The 17,228-nt window shown below is 22.8% G+C and overlaps 2 protein-coding genes across 2 annotated transcripts; one reads left to right on the forward strand and one right to left on the reverse strand.

Annotated features, from left to right (window-relative positions):
* Window positions 1-2,397: 2,397 nt before the first annotated feature.
* PY17X_1003700 (conserved Plasmodium protein, unknown function) lies at window positions 2,398-14,277 on the forward strand (the record flags this gene model as incomplete). Its single annotated transcript, XM_723983.2, has 1 exon — window positions 2,398-14,277. One exon carries the CDS (start codon window positions 2,398-2,400, stop codon window positions 14,275-14,277), a length of 11,880 nt encoding a protein of 3,959 aa, XP_729076.2.
* Window positions 14,278-14,517: 240 nt separating this feature from the next.
* Window positions 14,518-17,186, reverse strand: PY17X_1003800 (dipeptidyl-peptidase I precursor; the record flags this gene model as incomplete). Its single annotated transcript, XM_723383.1, has 2 exons — window positions 14,518-16,754; window positions 16,952-17,186. The coding sequence occupies 2 exons, from the start codon at window positions 17,184-17,186 to the stop codon at window positions 14,518-14,520; spliced, it is 2,472 nt and encodes an 823-aa protein (XP_728476.1).
* Window positions 17,187-17,228: the final 42 nt, after the last annotated feature.

Consider the following 17,228-nt stretch of genomic DNA (forward strand, 5'->3'; position numbering starts at 1 on the left):
TTTATTTTATTAATTTTTTTGTAAATATGTATCATATATGTGGATGAATTATGTGGGCTTATTATATTTTGTTATCATTTGCATAAGTTTATAATGTGGGCTTAATGTATTGAGATAATAGTATCAGTTGCATGATTGTATATCCTGCAAGGATATAATGTGGATAAACTAGGTGTGTGTATTATAATTAGTTATATGTGTGCATGCTTGTGTATTCTTATGTCTTCTTTTAAATTAAAATAATTTAATTCAAATAAAAATAAAATGATAGTAAATAAAAATAAAAAAACACACCAAGTAAAAAATTAAATAAAAATAAATGAATAATCAAATAAAGAATAACAAATACAATTTTTAAAATATATATTTTTTATATTAATTATAAAACAATAAACACAAAAAAAACTAGAAAAAACATTAATGGAATATATAACCTAATTGTTGTATAATAATAAATGAATAAATCTTTTATCAAGTTGCTTATGATTACATTAATCTTCGAATATACATAATAGTATGCTTTATATTCCTTTGTTTCGCTTTTTTGTAAAACTGTAATATATTTCTATATTTTTCATTATTTATATTCCTATTTTCACTGTTTTCCTTTTTTTATATTTACATATAATATTTATCTATAGTGTGTTGATTTCCTTAATTTGGTATTAATATGATGTCATCATAATTAGACGTAGAATATTTTTTTTCGTTTTTTATGAACAACCAAATAGGTTATTCACAACGAAGACTTATCCAAGCATACATGTGTGGATATTTTACGGGTTTATAAATTCCCATGTACATTGTTACACACATATAATGAATATTCAGATTATATATCTAGTTGCATATAACACCATATACAATAAAATCATAACACAAAAAATATAAAACACATTAAATCCATGATATAATTCATTTATATTTAAATGAATATTGATCACATAAACTTAATATTAATTTTTATATGTTCATGGTCCTATTAACTAATTTTTATATATTTCTATGACTTATAAAGTATTCACATTTATATACATAGCTATTTATTTATTTATTAGTCTACTTTCCTTCATGAGTATATATGTAAAACATATATTTTTTTATCATCTATACTATATGTAGAAAAATATTCATAGCTATTTTCACTCTTTTGTATATAGCATATAATTTCTGATCATGTTTGGATATACATACATACCTATATTATTTAAAGGGATTATATTATCCATTTCTTTCTAAGCTTTATTATAAGAAGAGTTATTTTTCATCAATTTATACCCTAAACTTAAACAAATTTATTTAATATTTCGTCAATAATATATATATATGTACAAGTTGTAAAATTTGTTCTATTTATCAACATTTTTAATTATTTATTTTTCATATTATTAACATTTTCACATGTTTATAAAATATTCAAATATATAATTTTTCTTTTTATATAATAATATATATACATCTTTATATATATATGAAATATTACAAGTTTATGCATATGTTCATATCTATGTAGACTTGTGCATATATGCTTTCATTCATTATTTAAAAAATGTTATTCTTATAAACATAAAATTTTAAATAATATAGCTTCATTATTAATAATCATACTTTCTTTATCGAATTTGTGGAATAAACATTGCAAAAAATAATATTAAGTGAATATTAACGCTTATAAATTTGTTATAATTTTGCACATAAACATGATCAGGCTGTTAAAAAACACTTTCTTACAAATATGCACGTGCAATTTAAAAAAAAAATGCAATTTATTTGTTTTTAAAATATTTAATTACGTTTGATTATTATTTGCACAACAAGTTCAATGGTTACACAATATGTATTCCATTGTACATTAGAGTCTAAATGCGTGTTGTCTTTTTCTCTTTTTAACATATAATTATTTCTAACCATATCAAACCTTTATTATTTCCTTTTTTATTTGTCTTATGTATCATTGTCAATTGGCGTTGTTTATTTTATTAGCATTTAAAGAAGTGATAAATATATACACTTATAAAACACAGACCAAAAAATAGATACTCAAGTGGATGTATATACTATATGGTTTCTTTTAGTACATAATTTTTAATTTAAAAATATTGTTGTACATTTTTAGAATCACTTCTGGATTGGAATTTCCTTAAAATTGGGGAGTATATATATATACATACATACTTATTAGCCTATTTTTGTGTCATTACATCATTCACAAATATATTTATGCATAATTTCCTATTCATTCCCCATAAAATAATACTATATATATATATATATATATATATACAAATTATACATACATTTTCTAAAAGTGATAGACAACACACCTGTTGTTGTTCTTACGAATATAATTGGCATCTTTATGAAATATTGTCCTTGTTGTAAAACTGATTTTAAAAAATGAATAAAAATATTCACAGTAAGATTTGCGAATTAAAGCAAAATACTTCACAAGATGAATTAAATATTGGATTGAACAATTTAAAGGCAAGAAATAAAAACGATAAAAATGGTGCTATATTAAATGATAATAAAAATAAATTTCAAGAAAAGCAATCAGAGCATGAAAATGATTTACATCGTACATTAAAAATAAATAATGAATTAGATGAAAATTTAAAGAATATAGAAAATCTTGAACCAAAATATTTCTACTTACAAAATGAAAAAGACAAAAGAAAGAAAAAAAAAAAGCAATTTTATAAATTAGGAAATTCAATTTTAAATAACCTGGATTCTAACAATAAATTGGTATTTTTAGATACATGCGAGAATAAAAACGAAAAAAAAGAAAATCCTGGTTCTTTTTACTTCTCTAATAATTCTTATGAAAAGTACAGTAGTAGTAATAATAATAGCAGTCAAAAAAATTATACATTCGAAAATCGAAATGATGAGGATTATAATTCATTCAAAAGTTCCACTAAAGATATACAAAACATTTTGAATAGGAATTCTGATATGAAATTAGAAAATTTCAATACCAGATATAATATATTCGTAAATAATGAACAAAAAAATGTCATTTATTACATGAAAAATGAAGAAAGTAATTTTATTTCTAATAAGGATAATATCAGCAGTGAAAATGATGACATAGACAATGATAACTACAATAAATTCATCATTTCAAGCTTCACTAAAAGTGCAAAAGAAAATATTCAAACTGAAAAAAAAATACAAAATATAAAGGACAAACTACACGAAATAAATTATAAACCACAAAATTTATATAATAAAATTGAAGAGGAATATGTTCAGAAATTTAGAAATAATGGAAATTATTTCAACACAGAGATAGACAATTATTATAACACAGATAATAATAAAAATTTATTTCCAAATAAATCTAGTGAAAATAATTATATTTTTGAACAAGATATAAAAGATTTTCCATATCAATGCTATTCAGGTGATATTAGTTTAAATCAAAAAATAACTCGAGGAAAAGAAAACTACAATGATCAATATGTAATAAGCAATTACATAAAACAAAATAATAATGAGATTGAGGTAATTACTACTGATGGAAATAGAAACAACACGAGTTTAGTTAACCTACAAAAATTGAAAAACAATAATTTTATAAAAAACAATCATACAATTTATACCAAGCCAATTATATACAAAAATAATAAATTATACAATAGCTACAATTATATAAATCAAAATCTAGAATATATACAGAACGATGTAAATAACATGAACACATCCAACATTCATAAAATTGTTCGAGAAAACATACCACCCAAATCGCAGGATGGACCATTCATAAACGAAACATCCAATTTGGGTAGCAGAATAATCAATGGTAACGCTTCTACAAGTTTATATGACAAAAATGTGGAAAATAATAATGCAAATAATATAAATAGCGCACTAAATACCAATGTCGATCTAAAATTTCACTCCAAAACTGGTATAAGCAATTTACATGTAAAAAATTGTACAAATAATATAAACAAACTAATGATAAGTTATAGAAATAAAGAAGAAGCAAAAGAAAATGTAAAAAATGTAAAAAAGGAAACATATATCAACGACATAAATTCATCCAATGGGGGGAATATTATCAATACAATAGCCTCCAATATGAAATGGAATAATAATAGTAACATGATCAATAACATAGCTAGTATGAATAATATAAATAAAGAAAAACACTGGATAAAAAAAACATATCTAGATAACACCGATATATATAATGCTGATAAAATGAGCGTGTCAAGTAATATGAATAAATTATACGATTTAAAAAATGAAAAACCAAAGAAAAATAATAATGATCTAAATATTAACAATACAGACATGGTAATAAATTCAAGAAAATGCTCAGAAAATAGCACAGAAAATAATAATAGACAAATTATGAAAAATGATATAAAACTAATCAAAAATGTTTTTATGGATTCAGAAAACCCAATAATAAATAGTGATACTAATAAACTCGGGAAAGATATAATATACCACAATAATAGACAAGTAAATGAACTTTATAATAAGAAGCTTTCATATTTTGATGAACTGGAAAATATAGGCTCTGCAAAAAATGATTCATATGCAAATTGCAACAGAAATATGAAATTAAAATTTGATGAAATTCATTCTAATGATTATCCCGTTTTCCATGATCAAAATAGTAGAAAAAAATGGGAACAAAGCTTGAATAAATACTCAAATAATTTAAAAGAGGTAAACAATCAAGGAAAAGATTTAATCTCGAATAATAGTATTAACACTACTAGCGCAAATTTTAAATTATCCCAACAATCAAACTCAATAAATTATGAATATGTAAAAGATTATAAAAGAAAATATTATAATATAAATTATAATGACTTTAAACATAATCAGCTATTAGATATAAATGATACTACAAATATTAATCTATCAAATCAATATATTAACAAAAATTTTATGCCAACACATATTATAAATGATGACGAAAATTTATTAGGATCTACTAAAATGAGTTCTTTTGATGGTATTACAAAATTGGAAGATGAGAAAAATATTGAATATTTAACTGGTGAATATTATTATATTAATGGTAAAATGGAAGAAAACAAACTGTATAACAACGAAAACATAAATTGCTTTAGAAAATATAAAGACATGCTTAACACGAACATCAATAATGAGAAGTACAATGTTAATGGAAAATATAACAGGAACAATTTATCTCCATCAGTCAATATAAACGATAAAGCAAATACTAAAAATATAACAGAAAATGGAAAATATAAATCATATCAAAAAGATTATAATTTAAAAACTTTTAAAAATAAATCAGTAAATCCTCAAAGTTTTTTACAAATAAAAAATAATACAGCAGAGATACAAAATAACGATTATAATTTTAGACATCCTAATTTTTATTTTAATGAAATAAAGCATATAGATCAGGAGAGAACAAAATCAAAATATGAAAATATTAGTACTCCCAACAAAATATATATTAACGACTTTTTGGTTCAAAATGATGATGAAACAATCGAATACTATATTAACACAAATAACCAAATTAAGAATGAAATATTTATTAGTAACAATGAAGCAATAATTCGAACAAATGCAGACACGGAAAAAAATGATAATTTGAATAACTACATTATTGAAGGGAAATTTAACATCAGGAATATTATAAAAGAAAGTAGCAGCACCACAATATGTTATGTAATACAGAACATTCTTCAATACAGTAACAAAATTTTCAACGATCTATACGTGAATAGTGATTTGCTAAAAAAAAAGAAACGAACTGAACTTAATTTATATTTAATAAAATTAAGAGAAAATAATTATGAACAATTTTTTTTTAATTTAAATAAATATTTTGAAGCATTTCTAGCATTTCTAAATTCTAATTATATATATAAATGTAACTCATCTATACTATATAATATTTGTATTGTTGTAAAAAATTTATTTTTTTTACTAAATTTCGGGGTATATATTTTTCATATAATTAAAGTATGTGCACATTGTATTGTTAAATTAATCTTAATGAATCCAATTTCGATTATTGATAAGACATGGTTTTTTTTATTAAATTTATACAGATATATATTTCAAAAATTACACGAACATTTTAAAATATATTTTAATAATAATGAAAATCATCCAATGGATAAAGAATCACTTGAAATTTTGATATCTTTTATAAATACCTTCAACGAAATTATTATAGAATATGGGAAAATAAGGGTAATATCAAGAAATAAAAAAAAAGAAGAATTAATTGCGTTTCCTTTGTATGAAGCACTCAAACCATTTTTCTTTCTGAACACAACATACTATAGTAATTTTCCAAAAATGAATGAAAAAAACGAGGTAAAAATTCTGACAAAAATATTAACCAGCTCATGTGACAGTAGTTATTGCAATAGTAGAAGCGATTCCAGTAGTTCTAACAACTATGAAAGCTATTATTCGAATAAACATTCACGAGGAAATTCGATGGAAAAAATAGAGGATTTTATAAATATTGGCAATAACTATGATCAAACACTTAAAAGGAAACAACAAAATGAAAACATAAATAAATTTTATAATGAAAATTCCGATTTTATCGATTATAAATTACAGTGTTCTGAAAAAAATCGAAGGGAAAATACATTTGAATATATCAACAATACTAGTAATGAAATATTCAATGAAATATTAGACAAACAAAATAAAGAACATATTATTCACTCAAAGAATTCTATTATGGATGCAAAAAATCATATAAAAAAAAATACTGACGATGAATTGTCAATTTATATGCGAAATAATTTACTATGCTCTATGCAAACACTTATAAAGATGTTTTCTCATATTTATATAAACAACTGGGATAAAATTCTTTATTATTATAACGAAAATACGAATGAGCGCATTCCAATATTTTTAACTATAATTATAAATGATCATAATCAAAAATTGAGAACTAATTCGATTTTATGTTTAAAATATTTATTCGATTGTAAGCAACTCAAATATTGGTTTTTATTAAAAACTAATATTTATAATTCAGACACTAATGACTTTAGTAATGGTCAATCGGCTTTAAAGGACGAAGAAAGCGCAATCAGTGTCTCTAATATGGCTATGGATCAATCCAAAGACAATAACAGTCATAGTAGTTTTAATAATAGTAACGATCATAACAAAATTGAAAAAAATATAGACCCCACTAATAGGGGAAAATATTATCAACAACCATTAAATGATACATATGCCCATAAACAAGGATATTCCTTAATGGTTATGGTGAATGATGATATGTCTTTAAGAAAATATACATGTGCAGAAAACGAAACGAAAATTAAATATAATTATACTGATACTCAAATGAGGAATGCTATATGTCCAGAAAATTTATCAAGTCTAAAAAATATTGTAAATGATAACAATAGTGAGAGCAGTGAATGTATCATAAATAAAAAACTAGACAACGAAAATGATAAAGACATTTATGCCCGTGGAAAAATCATTGAAGAAATTAACTCAAATTATCAAAAATCCTTAGAAAAACAAAATGAACAAAATAAAATACATAAAAAAGGATCGACACATACAAATATGAACAAAGGGAATAAAAATTTGGATTATTCTATACAAACACATGGAGAAACAGATTACAAAAATGGCAATATAAATTATAAAAAATTAATTATAGAAGATAATATTATAAAAATATTATCTCACTTAATTAAATTAATAAATAAAACGTACTTATTAAATAATGAAGATAATTTCTATACACCAATAGACAGATTAAATATTTATCGATTTTTTTTGCGAGTTTCACAATCTATGTTATTAAAAAAATATAAAAACTTATTAATGAAAATTTTAAAAATATCTTTTTTCTATTTATTAAAATATCTTATATATTTTAATAATGGAGATATGTTACCATTTTGTGGGAAAAAAGTAGTTCAAAATAAAAATAATTTAAAAAATAAAAAACAACATATATTACATAATAACAGCGATAATGAGTTGACATTTTTAAATAATGACCAATCTATAAATAATGGAGAAATAAAAAAAAATAAAAAAAAAACTCACACTCTTTCAAACAATTTTCTTTATATCATAGATGAGCACAATTCTCAAAATATTCGCAAAACACAATCATTCATTCAAAATACTTCTGACATCTCAGCTCAAATCGTAGAAAATGATTATATAGGTGAAGAACACTTATTTAAAACGCTAAATAATAGTTCAGGATGTTTCAAACAAATGGAGAGATATGAAGAAGATAACATTTATATAATAAAAGATGCTGAGAAATCATATTCTTATCATGAAAAAGAATTGAAAAACAATTTAAAATGTCTCTTGTATAATAGTGAACATAATGATAATTCTTATGGGAATAAAACAATAAATAAAATAAAATATAAAGATGTAGAAATAGATACAAAACAATTTTTACAAGAAGATATTGAAAACGAAACATACTTTAATTATAAAAAGGAAAAAATTAATAACAAATTCAAAGATAAAGAATCGATGAAAAATACAATTGATGAAAAAATAAAAACAAAACATCTCGATATAGATAATCACAAAATCGGCAAACATGATGTTTATAAAGGCAATAATTTGGATATTATTGAAAATATGGAAAATACCGAAACACATAATGGGAATATCCAATATTTCAGAAGTTTCTATGATAGGGTCCAAAATACTAACGATTTTAATGATGACGAAATGATTTGCAATATCAAAGACCATAAAAGCGATGAAAGTAAATGTGGAATGAAAAGGGAGCATATAGAAGAAGACATCATTTCGATATATTCTGATAAAAAAACAGAAAAAAGAAGAAAAAATAAAAATAAGGAATTTTTTCAAATATTCCAAAATGACGAAATGAAACCAAATATACAAATGAACAAAAATGAAAACGAAATATCTTATTTGTATAAAAATATTAACAAAATAAATAGAAAGCTTTTATGCAAAAAAACTTATGAACTGTTAATACGAGTATTATATTGCAATGAATATTCAAAGAATTCAAAATATATATGTACAATAACTGTTATTATAAACATTTTTTCAGTTTTGTTATGTGAATATAATGATGATATATATAATTTTTTATGCACCAATATTTACAGAAAAAATATAAATAAAACCTTAAACAATCGAAATATATTTTGTGAAAATTCTACTCAAAATTATTTGTACAACATCTCCTTTGTGCAATTGATATATTTCATGCTTATATTTTTATATAAAATATTTTATCAGACATGTGATGAGGTAAAGAATAATTTAATAACCAATATAGGTAATACTTCAACTTACAATATTAATGACACTTTTAATCATGTTATAAAAGGGAATCTTCAAAATGAGGACGATTATAACAATAAAAATTGTGGTGTGATAAATAATAACCAGTTTAGCACAAATATCAAATATGAAACGGGTCAGAAGAACGGGATAATAAATAATGACTACAATACTAATTTTGATAACAAAACAATCTATAATAATATCGAGAGTTACAATAATATGGAAATTTGTAGTAACAAAAATAATTACCTTAACGACAAAAAAACTTCTATCAACAATTCATATACTGAACTTTTCAACAAGTACATCACATCATATACACAAAGAGAATTTAACAAGAATAAAAACGTAAATATATTTGATAAATATAATTTGATACCTTATGATATGCAAATATTTAAAAATATGTTTGTAGTTTTTCAAAAGACGTTGAAATATTATTTATTTTGTTACATGCATTGCTGGAACGATGTAAAAACCTTGTTGGAATATTTTTTGCAATCAGAAAATATAAATATAAAAATAATTTCTATTAAAATAGTGATTGATATTTTTACTTTTATAAACGCCTACTACGAAGATAAGACTATTGATAATAATAATAGTGATGAATCCGAACTTTCAGTTTTAAAAGCAAAAGACAATGCTAAAAACAGTTCTATATTCACCAATGGTGATGTTTCAGAACAAACTAATATCGGTGGAAGTTCACAAGAAGGAAAAAAGATGAAAAAAATAAAAAACAATCATTTGAATGGTTCTGCACAACCGGATGAGGAAAGAAAAAATTATTCTGATACAATAAATGAGTTTAAAACCTCAAAAAGTGATTTATACAATTTTACAAATATTAAAAGGGGAAATCAACAAATATATAAAAATAGTAACGATAAAAAAAATGGTATTCATTTTGACAAGCGTGAGAAGGATGGAAACATGAATAAACAAAGAGAAAATAATAGCAATCATATTAACAATTCGAAATGCCAAGAAAATTACAAAAATTATCAAAAAAACAAATTTATGAAACTAGTAGAAAGAGATATGATATATTTGTTTAGAAAATATATATTAATGCATATACACAGCATAAATAAAATAGATAATGATACAATTAATAAAAGAAATAAAATAAAGCATGTATTCTTTAATACAATTATATGTATATCTCAACTAAGTTATGAAGGTTTTAAAGTTTTAAAAATTGAAGATATACAAAAATTAACTAATTTAATTTCGTCTTGTGTGAATAATATCAAATGCAATATAATTACTACACTCAGTAAATATATTATTAAATATATATTTACCTTTAATAAAAAATTTATACAAATGTATGAAAAAAAAATTAATCTCTTACATATAAATTCAGCAAATGTATATTATAATAATATTCTTTCTACCCAAAATAATTTTCACGTAACAAAAAATAACTTCAATATTGACATTCTACTCGATGAAAATTCCATTTCGCCTTCTGGTTCTAATATACAAACTAATGAATCCCGTCAAAATGAAACAAGTAGAAATAATAATTATATGAATATGTTGAAAACAGATCAAATAAGCAACTTTAAAAAATGTTCTTTCTTAAATTCTTCACAAAATAAACAAGAAAAGTACTACGGAATTGAACAAGATATTCATGAAAATAGTCGTGCTTCTCCATTTTTAGTTTCACCAAATTCTAATGAGTTTTTTCAAAAAAACAATTTGTCTAATCATATTTCTACACTTAATAATACTCTTTCTGATAAATCTCAACAATGCTTACAAAATATGAATAAGAGTAGTCGAAATCATTCTTCTGACAAACCTTTTTGTAAAAATAGACAAATCGAGGTAGATAATTATAGGAATGACAATAATGATACTAGCATATGTAATAGTATCGTTCATAATAGAAAACAAGAAATAGAAAATATAAACAATGAAGAACAATATTTTACCGATTTTAATGCAGATAATGAGACAAAAAAAGAAACAAGTGATAAAGATTCATTTAAAAATATGAACACAAATAGATTTATTAAATTTGATAATTATCAAACTATATCACAAAAAGAAAGTGATAATAGCAATGATTATTTCAAAAACGATAAATTAAAAAAAATGGAAGCTAATACAAATAAATACATCAGTAAAATTAATATAAAACATAGTAATGATATTTTAATGTACGAAAAAGAGCACACAGGAAGTTTAGATAATATATCACATCAATCTACTGATGATAGAAAAAATAATGACAATATAGAAAACGAAAACCATTATAACAATAGTAAACTAGAAAACTCTCAAATTAACCCCAAAGAAGACAATAACACACTTAATAATAGTATTTACATGTTAAGGAAACAGAAAAACGAAAAAAAATTATTTGAATTATATTATATATATATTTATATTATTATTCACATAATAAAATTTTACAATGAGTCTTTTGTAGATTTAAAATACTATATATATAACTGTATATGTGAGATCGCGAGCTCATACATTCCTTTTTATTTTACCCAAAATAATATAAAAAGCTTTTCTTATTATAGTAATCACAATAGTGAAGAAAATAAAGATATTAACGAATTTATAAGTTTTATAAACAATATTAACATATCTACAAATGTAAATGATTTAAAATTATATAATTTTAATAACAAAAAAAAGGAAAAAAAATTAAAGAGTAAAAAAATACTCAAAAAAACGTATAATTCAGATAATGAAAATGATCACCATACCCAAGCTTCCAAACTTGAGTTTATTCAGTCGCCAAAATCGGCTACAAAAACATATGAAGAAAATGAATATTCGGAGATTCCTGGATCATCGATTTCCACATTTATAGGAACCGAAAAATTTTCTAGTAATGAAAGTGGCATTGAAAGAATATATAATTTGTCTAATTCAAAAAATGAGAGGATTGAGAACAATAGTTGCATAGAACAAAAAAAAAATTCCCGGAGTATATGTATAGATACCAAATTAAAAAATATTCAAAATCCTCGAGACAACAAACATGATGATTTTTCAACCAGCATTTATTTAATTTCTTATATTGAATATATTTACATATTATTGTTAATTATAAGAGGAAATAGGAAGGTAGAAAAAGATCGAGCCATTTGTTGTATTATTAGGTATTTAGGTTTTATATGTAAAAATATGAACTTCTTTTTATTTAACTCGATTAATCTAGTGTCTTCAACTTTTCTTAACAAATATTTTGTATACCTAAATAATTTAATCGAAAAAAACAACTTTTTTGATTACTCCAATTTTGATAGTCAAGAAGAAGAGATAAGTCAAATTGGGGGAAAAAAGAAAAAAAAAATCAATAAAAATGTAGCGAAGAATAATAGAGAAATTATCATACCTGAAAATATTCACCATGAAAAATTGGATAGTCAATCATGCAAAAATTATATGACGAAATCTATAGATACACAAAAGGAATTTAATTATAGAGGGGAAAACGAAGATATTAAAAAAATTGAAAACGATAGAGATGAAAGTAATGACCAAAATGTCGAAAAAATAGACAATATGGATAAAACAGAGTCAGTGAGAAATTCAAAGGATAAATTGTATCACTTATTCTTAAACATATATGTAAAATATGAATATGACTTTGATCCTTGGTTCATTTCTTCGAATACAAATGTGAACAAGGAAAGGGGAATTGAAATAAATAATAAAAAGGGTGATTACATTAAAAATTTAAATTATTTACTAAATAATAATGAACAATCAAAACGAAACATCGAAAACAAAACACGAAATGCCGAAGATATCATAAAAATAAATCCTCAATTAGATATTTCAAGCAAAGAATGGGTTGAGTGCTATTCTTATAAAAAAATTAAAAATATAGCACCCAATTCAATTGTAATAGAAATCAAAGATATATTCAATTCTACTATAAATAAAAATGGTATTCTAAATAACCCTAATAATATCGACTCAAAAATAATATTATATTTATTATCTGTTGTAAAGGATCATATAAAAAATAAAATAACATGGAACGTTCTTTATGCATTTAAATTAATCTATAATAATTTTTCATTTTTTTTTGCACACAACTTCACAGATTTACATAATAAAATATTAGATAGTTTAATTAATATATTAAGATTTACAAATGTATATAAAATAAAAATTTTGTCTTCTTTAGCATTAATGCATATACCCTTATATTATAATATTAATAAAAATAAGTTAAAAGAATTATGGGATACTTTAATATCGAATATTATATTTTTTGATGTTACCTTTTCAAATGATGACAAATCTAATGTTAATCCAGATTGCTATTATTATAATAAGGGAGCAAATTATTTTACTATAAGCAAAAAAAATGAATATAAATATAAATGTACATTAAGAATAAATATTTGTGAATTATTATACATATGTATATATAGATCATATATACATTCAAATATAAATACAAGCATAGAAATTAATAATGAACAAATTAATTGTTACGAAATTTTTAAAAAATATACACACATATTTAACATAAATAACGATTTGCATATATACAACTTAACACATATATTTAATAACCATGTATTATATTATTCATTTTATAACAACTTAAGTAAAGAGAGTGAAGACAGTTCGAGCATCCCCAACATTATCTCCAATTGTGATACCCTAAATTCGCAAGTGGGGATAACACAACAAAATGATGGAGACAAAGAAAAACAAACCTTACAACCAGAACAATCAAAATTCAATGAAAACACATTTAATGAATCAAAACAAAAAAAGAAAAATGTATACAACGATGAAACCATTGAATTTCAATTATTTTTAAATCGACATTTTGATAAATATAATTGTGTCTATAGAAATTTATTGGAATCAAACAAAAATCCCATTTTTTTGGCACTTTTTTTAAAGCTTCATTACGAGATAAAAAATTCACTAAAAAAAATTCAAAACAAAGGGATATATAATAAAGGGTAGGAATTATGAAAATAACATAATGCCATTTTTTTTAATGAGTATTAAAGTTTACGAAATTGATATGCATAAAAAGATAGTAAAAAGGAATCATAATTTTAAAAGCGATTTTAAATATCATAAATTATGTTTACAAAAAACATAACAATTAATTAGTGGAAAATATGAAAAAAAGTTAAATAAACCATATAGCTATACATGCAAGTGGAATATTTTTATTACATTTTAAAAAAAATAATACAATTATAATTTAACATTTTTATTCTTAACAAATAAATTAACATCACATATCAAAAGATACGATCGTATATTAAAATAGTTTTCATCTCTTAGTATGTAAAAGTATCCATTGTATCCCCAGTTCGTTCCCCAACTATTTAAAATTTTCCAATATTTTACAACTTTATCTTTTTCCTTAGTATTTTTTACATAACTATTAATATGCTCATCATATATGTCTTCATCTAAATTATCGTCATTTTTTGATTCATATTCATCATAAGAATGAGTTTTTTTTTTTGAGTTATTTATTTTAATTTTTTTTTTTATTAAATTTTCTATAGTGTCTTCACCCCACCCAACTATAACAACAGCATGATCGACTTTATTCCATATATATGCATTTGATTTATCACCGTCTTGCATTTTTAGAAAACTTCCTGCTAGTATACCTTTTTTATACTTAATAAAACTTTTTGACGGTTCAATTGCTGCAGCTACAGGTCCATTATAATAAATATATTTTTTTAAATCTTCTTCATTTTCTATATCAAGGTATTCATATTTGGTTACCTTAATTTTTGTATCACAACTGTCTAGTTCATCTAATTTGAATTTTTCTCTTTCGTACATATTTTTATCTACTAATATGTAATCTTCATTTAGATAGTCATCTGATACATTACCTTTTCCTTGTCCACCAGAATCAACTGATTGATATTTATAATTAATATCCTCACCTTTTATCAATTTTTTATGGATATTACTATCGTTTCTATTATTTGAATTATCATGAGTATTTCCAAAATTGTTATACATTCTTACATGTTCATTTTTTTGTTCCATTTTTTCAGGATAATTATTAATATATATATTTGTTTTTTCCTTTTTTTTTAAAAATATTTTAAAGGTATCAAAACGATCACACAAAGAGTTATTTTTAACATCTTTATTTATATATAAATTTTCATAGCTTTCAAAACATTTATTTGTATATAAATAATTTTCATAAGCATATTTTAAAGAAAGATATATATACCCACCATTACAACCCTGATTAAAAAAGTCACATATAAGAAGTTGCTCATTACTAAAAGACAACGAATCAATTTTTTTTATATAACTATATTTTATTCTTATTCTACTATTAATCATACGCGAAGCGGAATTAGCATAGCATGAACCACACTCTTTTTGATCAATAGCTTCATCAAAAATTCTTACGATATTACCATTTAATCTTTCTTTTACATCATTTTCATCTGACCAATCAAAATTTTTTAATGTTATATCTCGATTACTGTACATATTAAATAAACTATTTTCTTTTATTTTTTTAGTAGGTGGATTATCTATTACTCCTTGTAGATTATTAGTTTGCCTCTTTTTTCCTTTATTATTTTTTAGGATGTTTTTATTTTTTTCATCTCCAATTAAATTAATATAATAATTATGCTTCTGAATATCTGCATTAACATCTAGAGGTGATAACATATTTGAAATTTTGTTTGTTGCTTTGTCTGCATTTTTGTCTAATTTTTTCCCGCTCCAACAATACCTTTTCATTGGCATTGTTTTAAAGTCTATAAAATTATCATTATAATGATCAATTAAAATTTTAACATCTTTATTATTTCCATATAATTTATCAACATCATTTAAAGCTACACTTTTATTCTCCTTCACTTTAACCGTATTATTTAATATATTTAAATAGGAATTTTTTAATACCCCATATAAAGCATATACATACCTAAAAATGCCGTTTTTTCCCCCCGATTCTTTTTCTGTTATGTTATTATTTATTGATGAATTATTTTCTTTTCCTTTTTCCTCGAATTTATTCACACAATTTGATGAATTTACATTTATATCATCAACCATGCTATTACTTTGATTATCGTTACAATTGTTAATTCTACTATTACCTACTATATTCACATTACTTTTAACAATATCTGTATTGTCATTCAATTGATACATACTAACAACTCCCATAACCAGGTTGTTGCAATAACTATAAGAAACTTCACCATTTTTTACAAATTTAAAAAAGGAAAAATATATCTCTTTGTTTTTATTTTTAGAATTGTATATCTCAATATGTAACCCTTCGTCATATACAATTCTCCAATACCCACTATATTCAGGAACAATTTTACCATTTTCAATAATGTTAATAGTTCTGTCTTTGTTAAATGCAATAATTTTTTTATCTTTAATTTCAAATCGTTGTTTTACAATTTCTGGGTCAAGTGCATCTAAAAACAAAGGATAAATTGAACAAATAAGCACATATCTAAAGAATTTCGCATAAATAAATGGATAAATAAACATATATGCGGACTTATTTATATGGGAAAATAATCAATTCGAATCAAATTGGAACATAATATTGTGGAATAAACATGAAAACATATAATTAGAAGAGATAAAGGAAACGAAGCATATAATATACCATGATAATTCGAATCGTCTGGTCTCCTATATCCACATTCGTAATCATAATAATTGTTGTCTACTCGATTATTTATTTTTGAATATTCATCGTTTTCCTTTTCAAATTGCTTATTTTTTAATAATCCCAATTTAATTTCCCACACCCCTTCCACATGCCTACTCAAGCAATGAACAGGGATGTCACATTTTATGTAATTTAAAAAAATATAAAAAAATAGAGGTATTAGAATCATGTCAAGATAATTTGGGGTTATTGTAAAAAAATAAATGTATAT

This window comes from Plasmodium yoelii (assembly GCF_900002385.2).
Source record: "Plasmodium yoelii strain 17X genome assembly, chromosome: 10".
NCBI classification, from domain to species: domain Eukaryota; phylum Apicomplexa; class Aconoidasida; order Haemosporida; family Plasmodiidae; genus Plasmodium; species Plasmodium yoelii.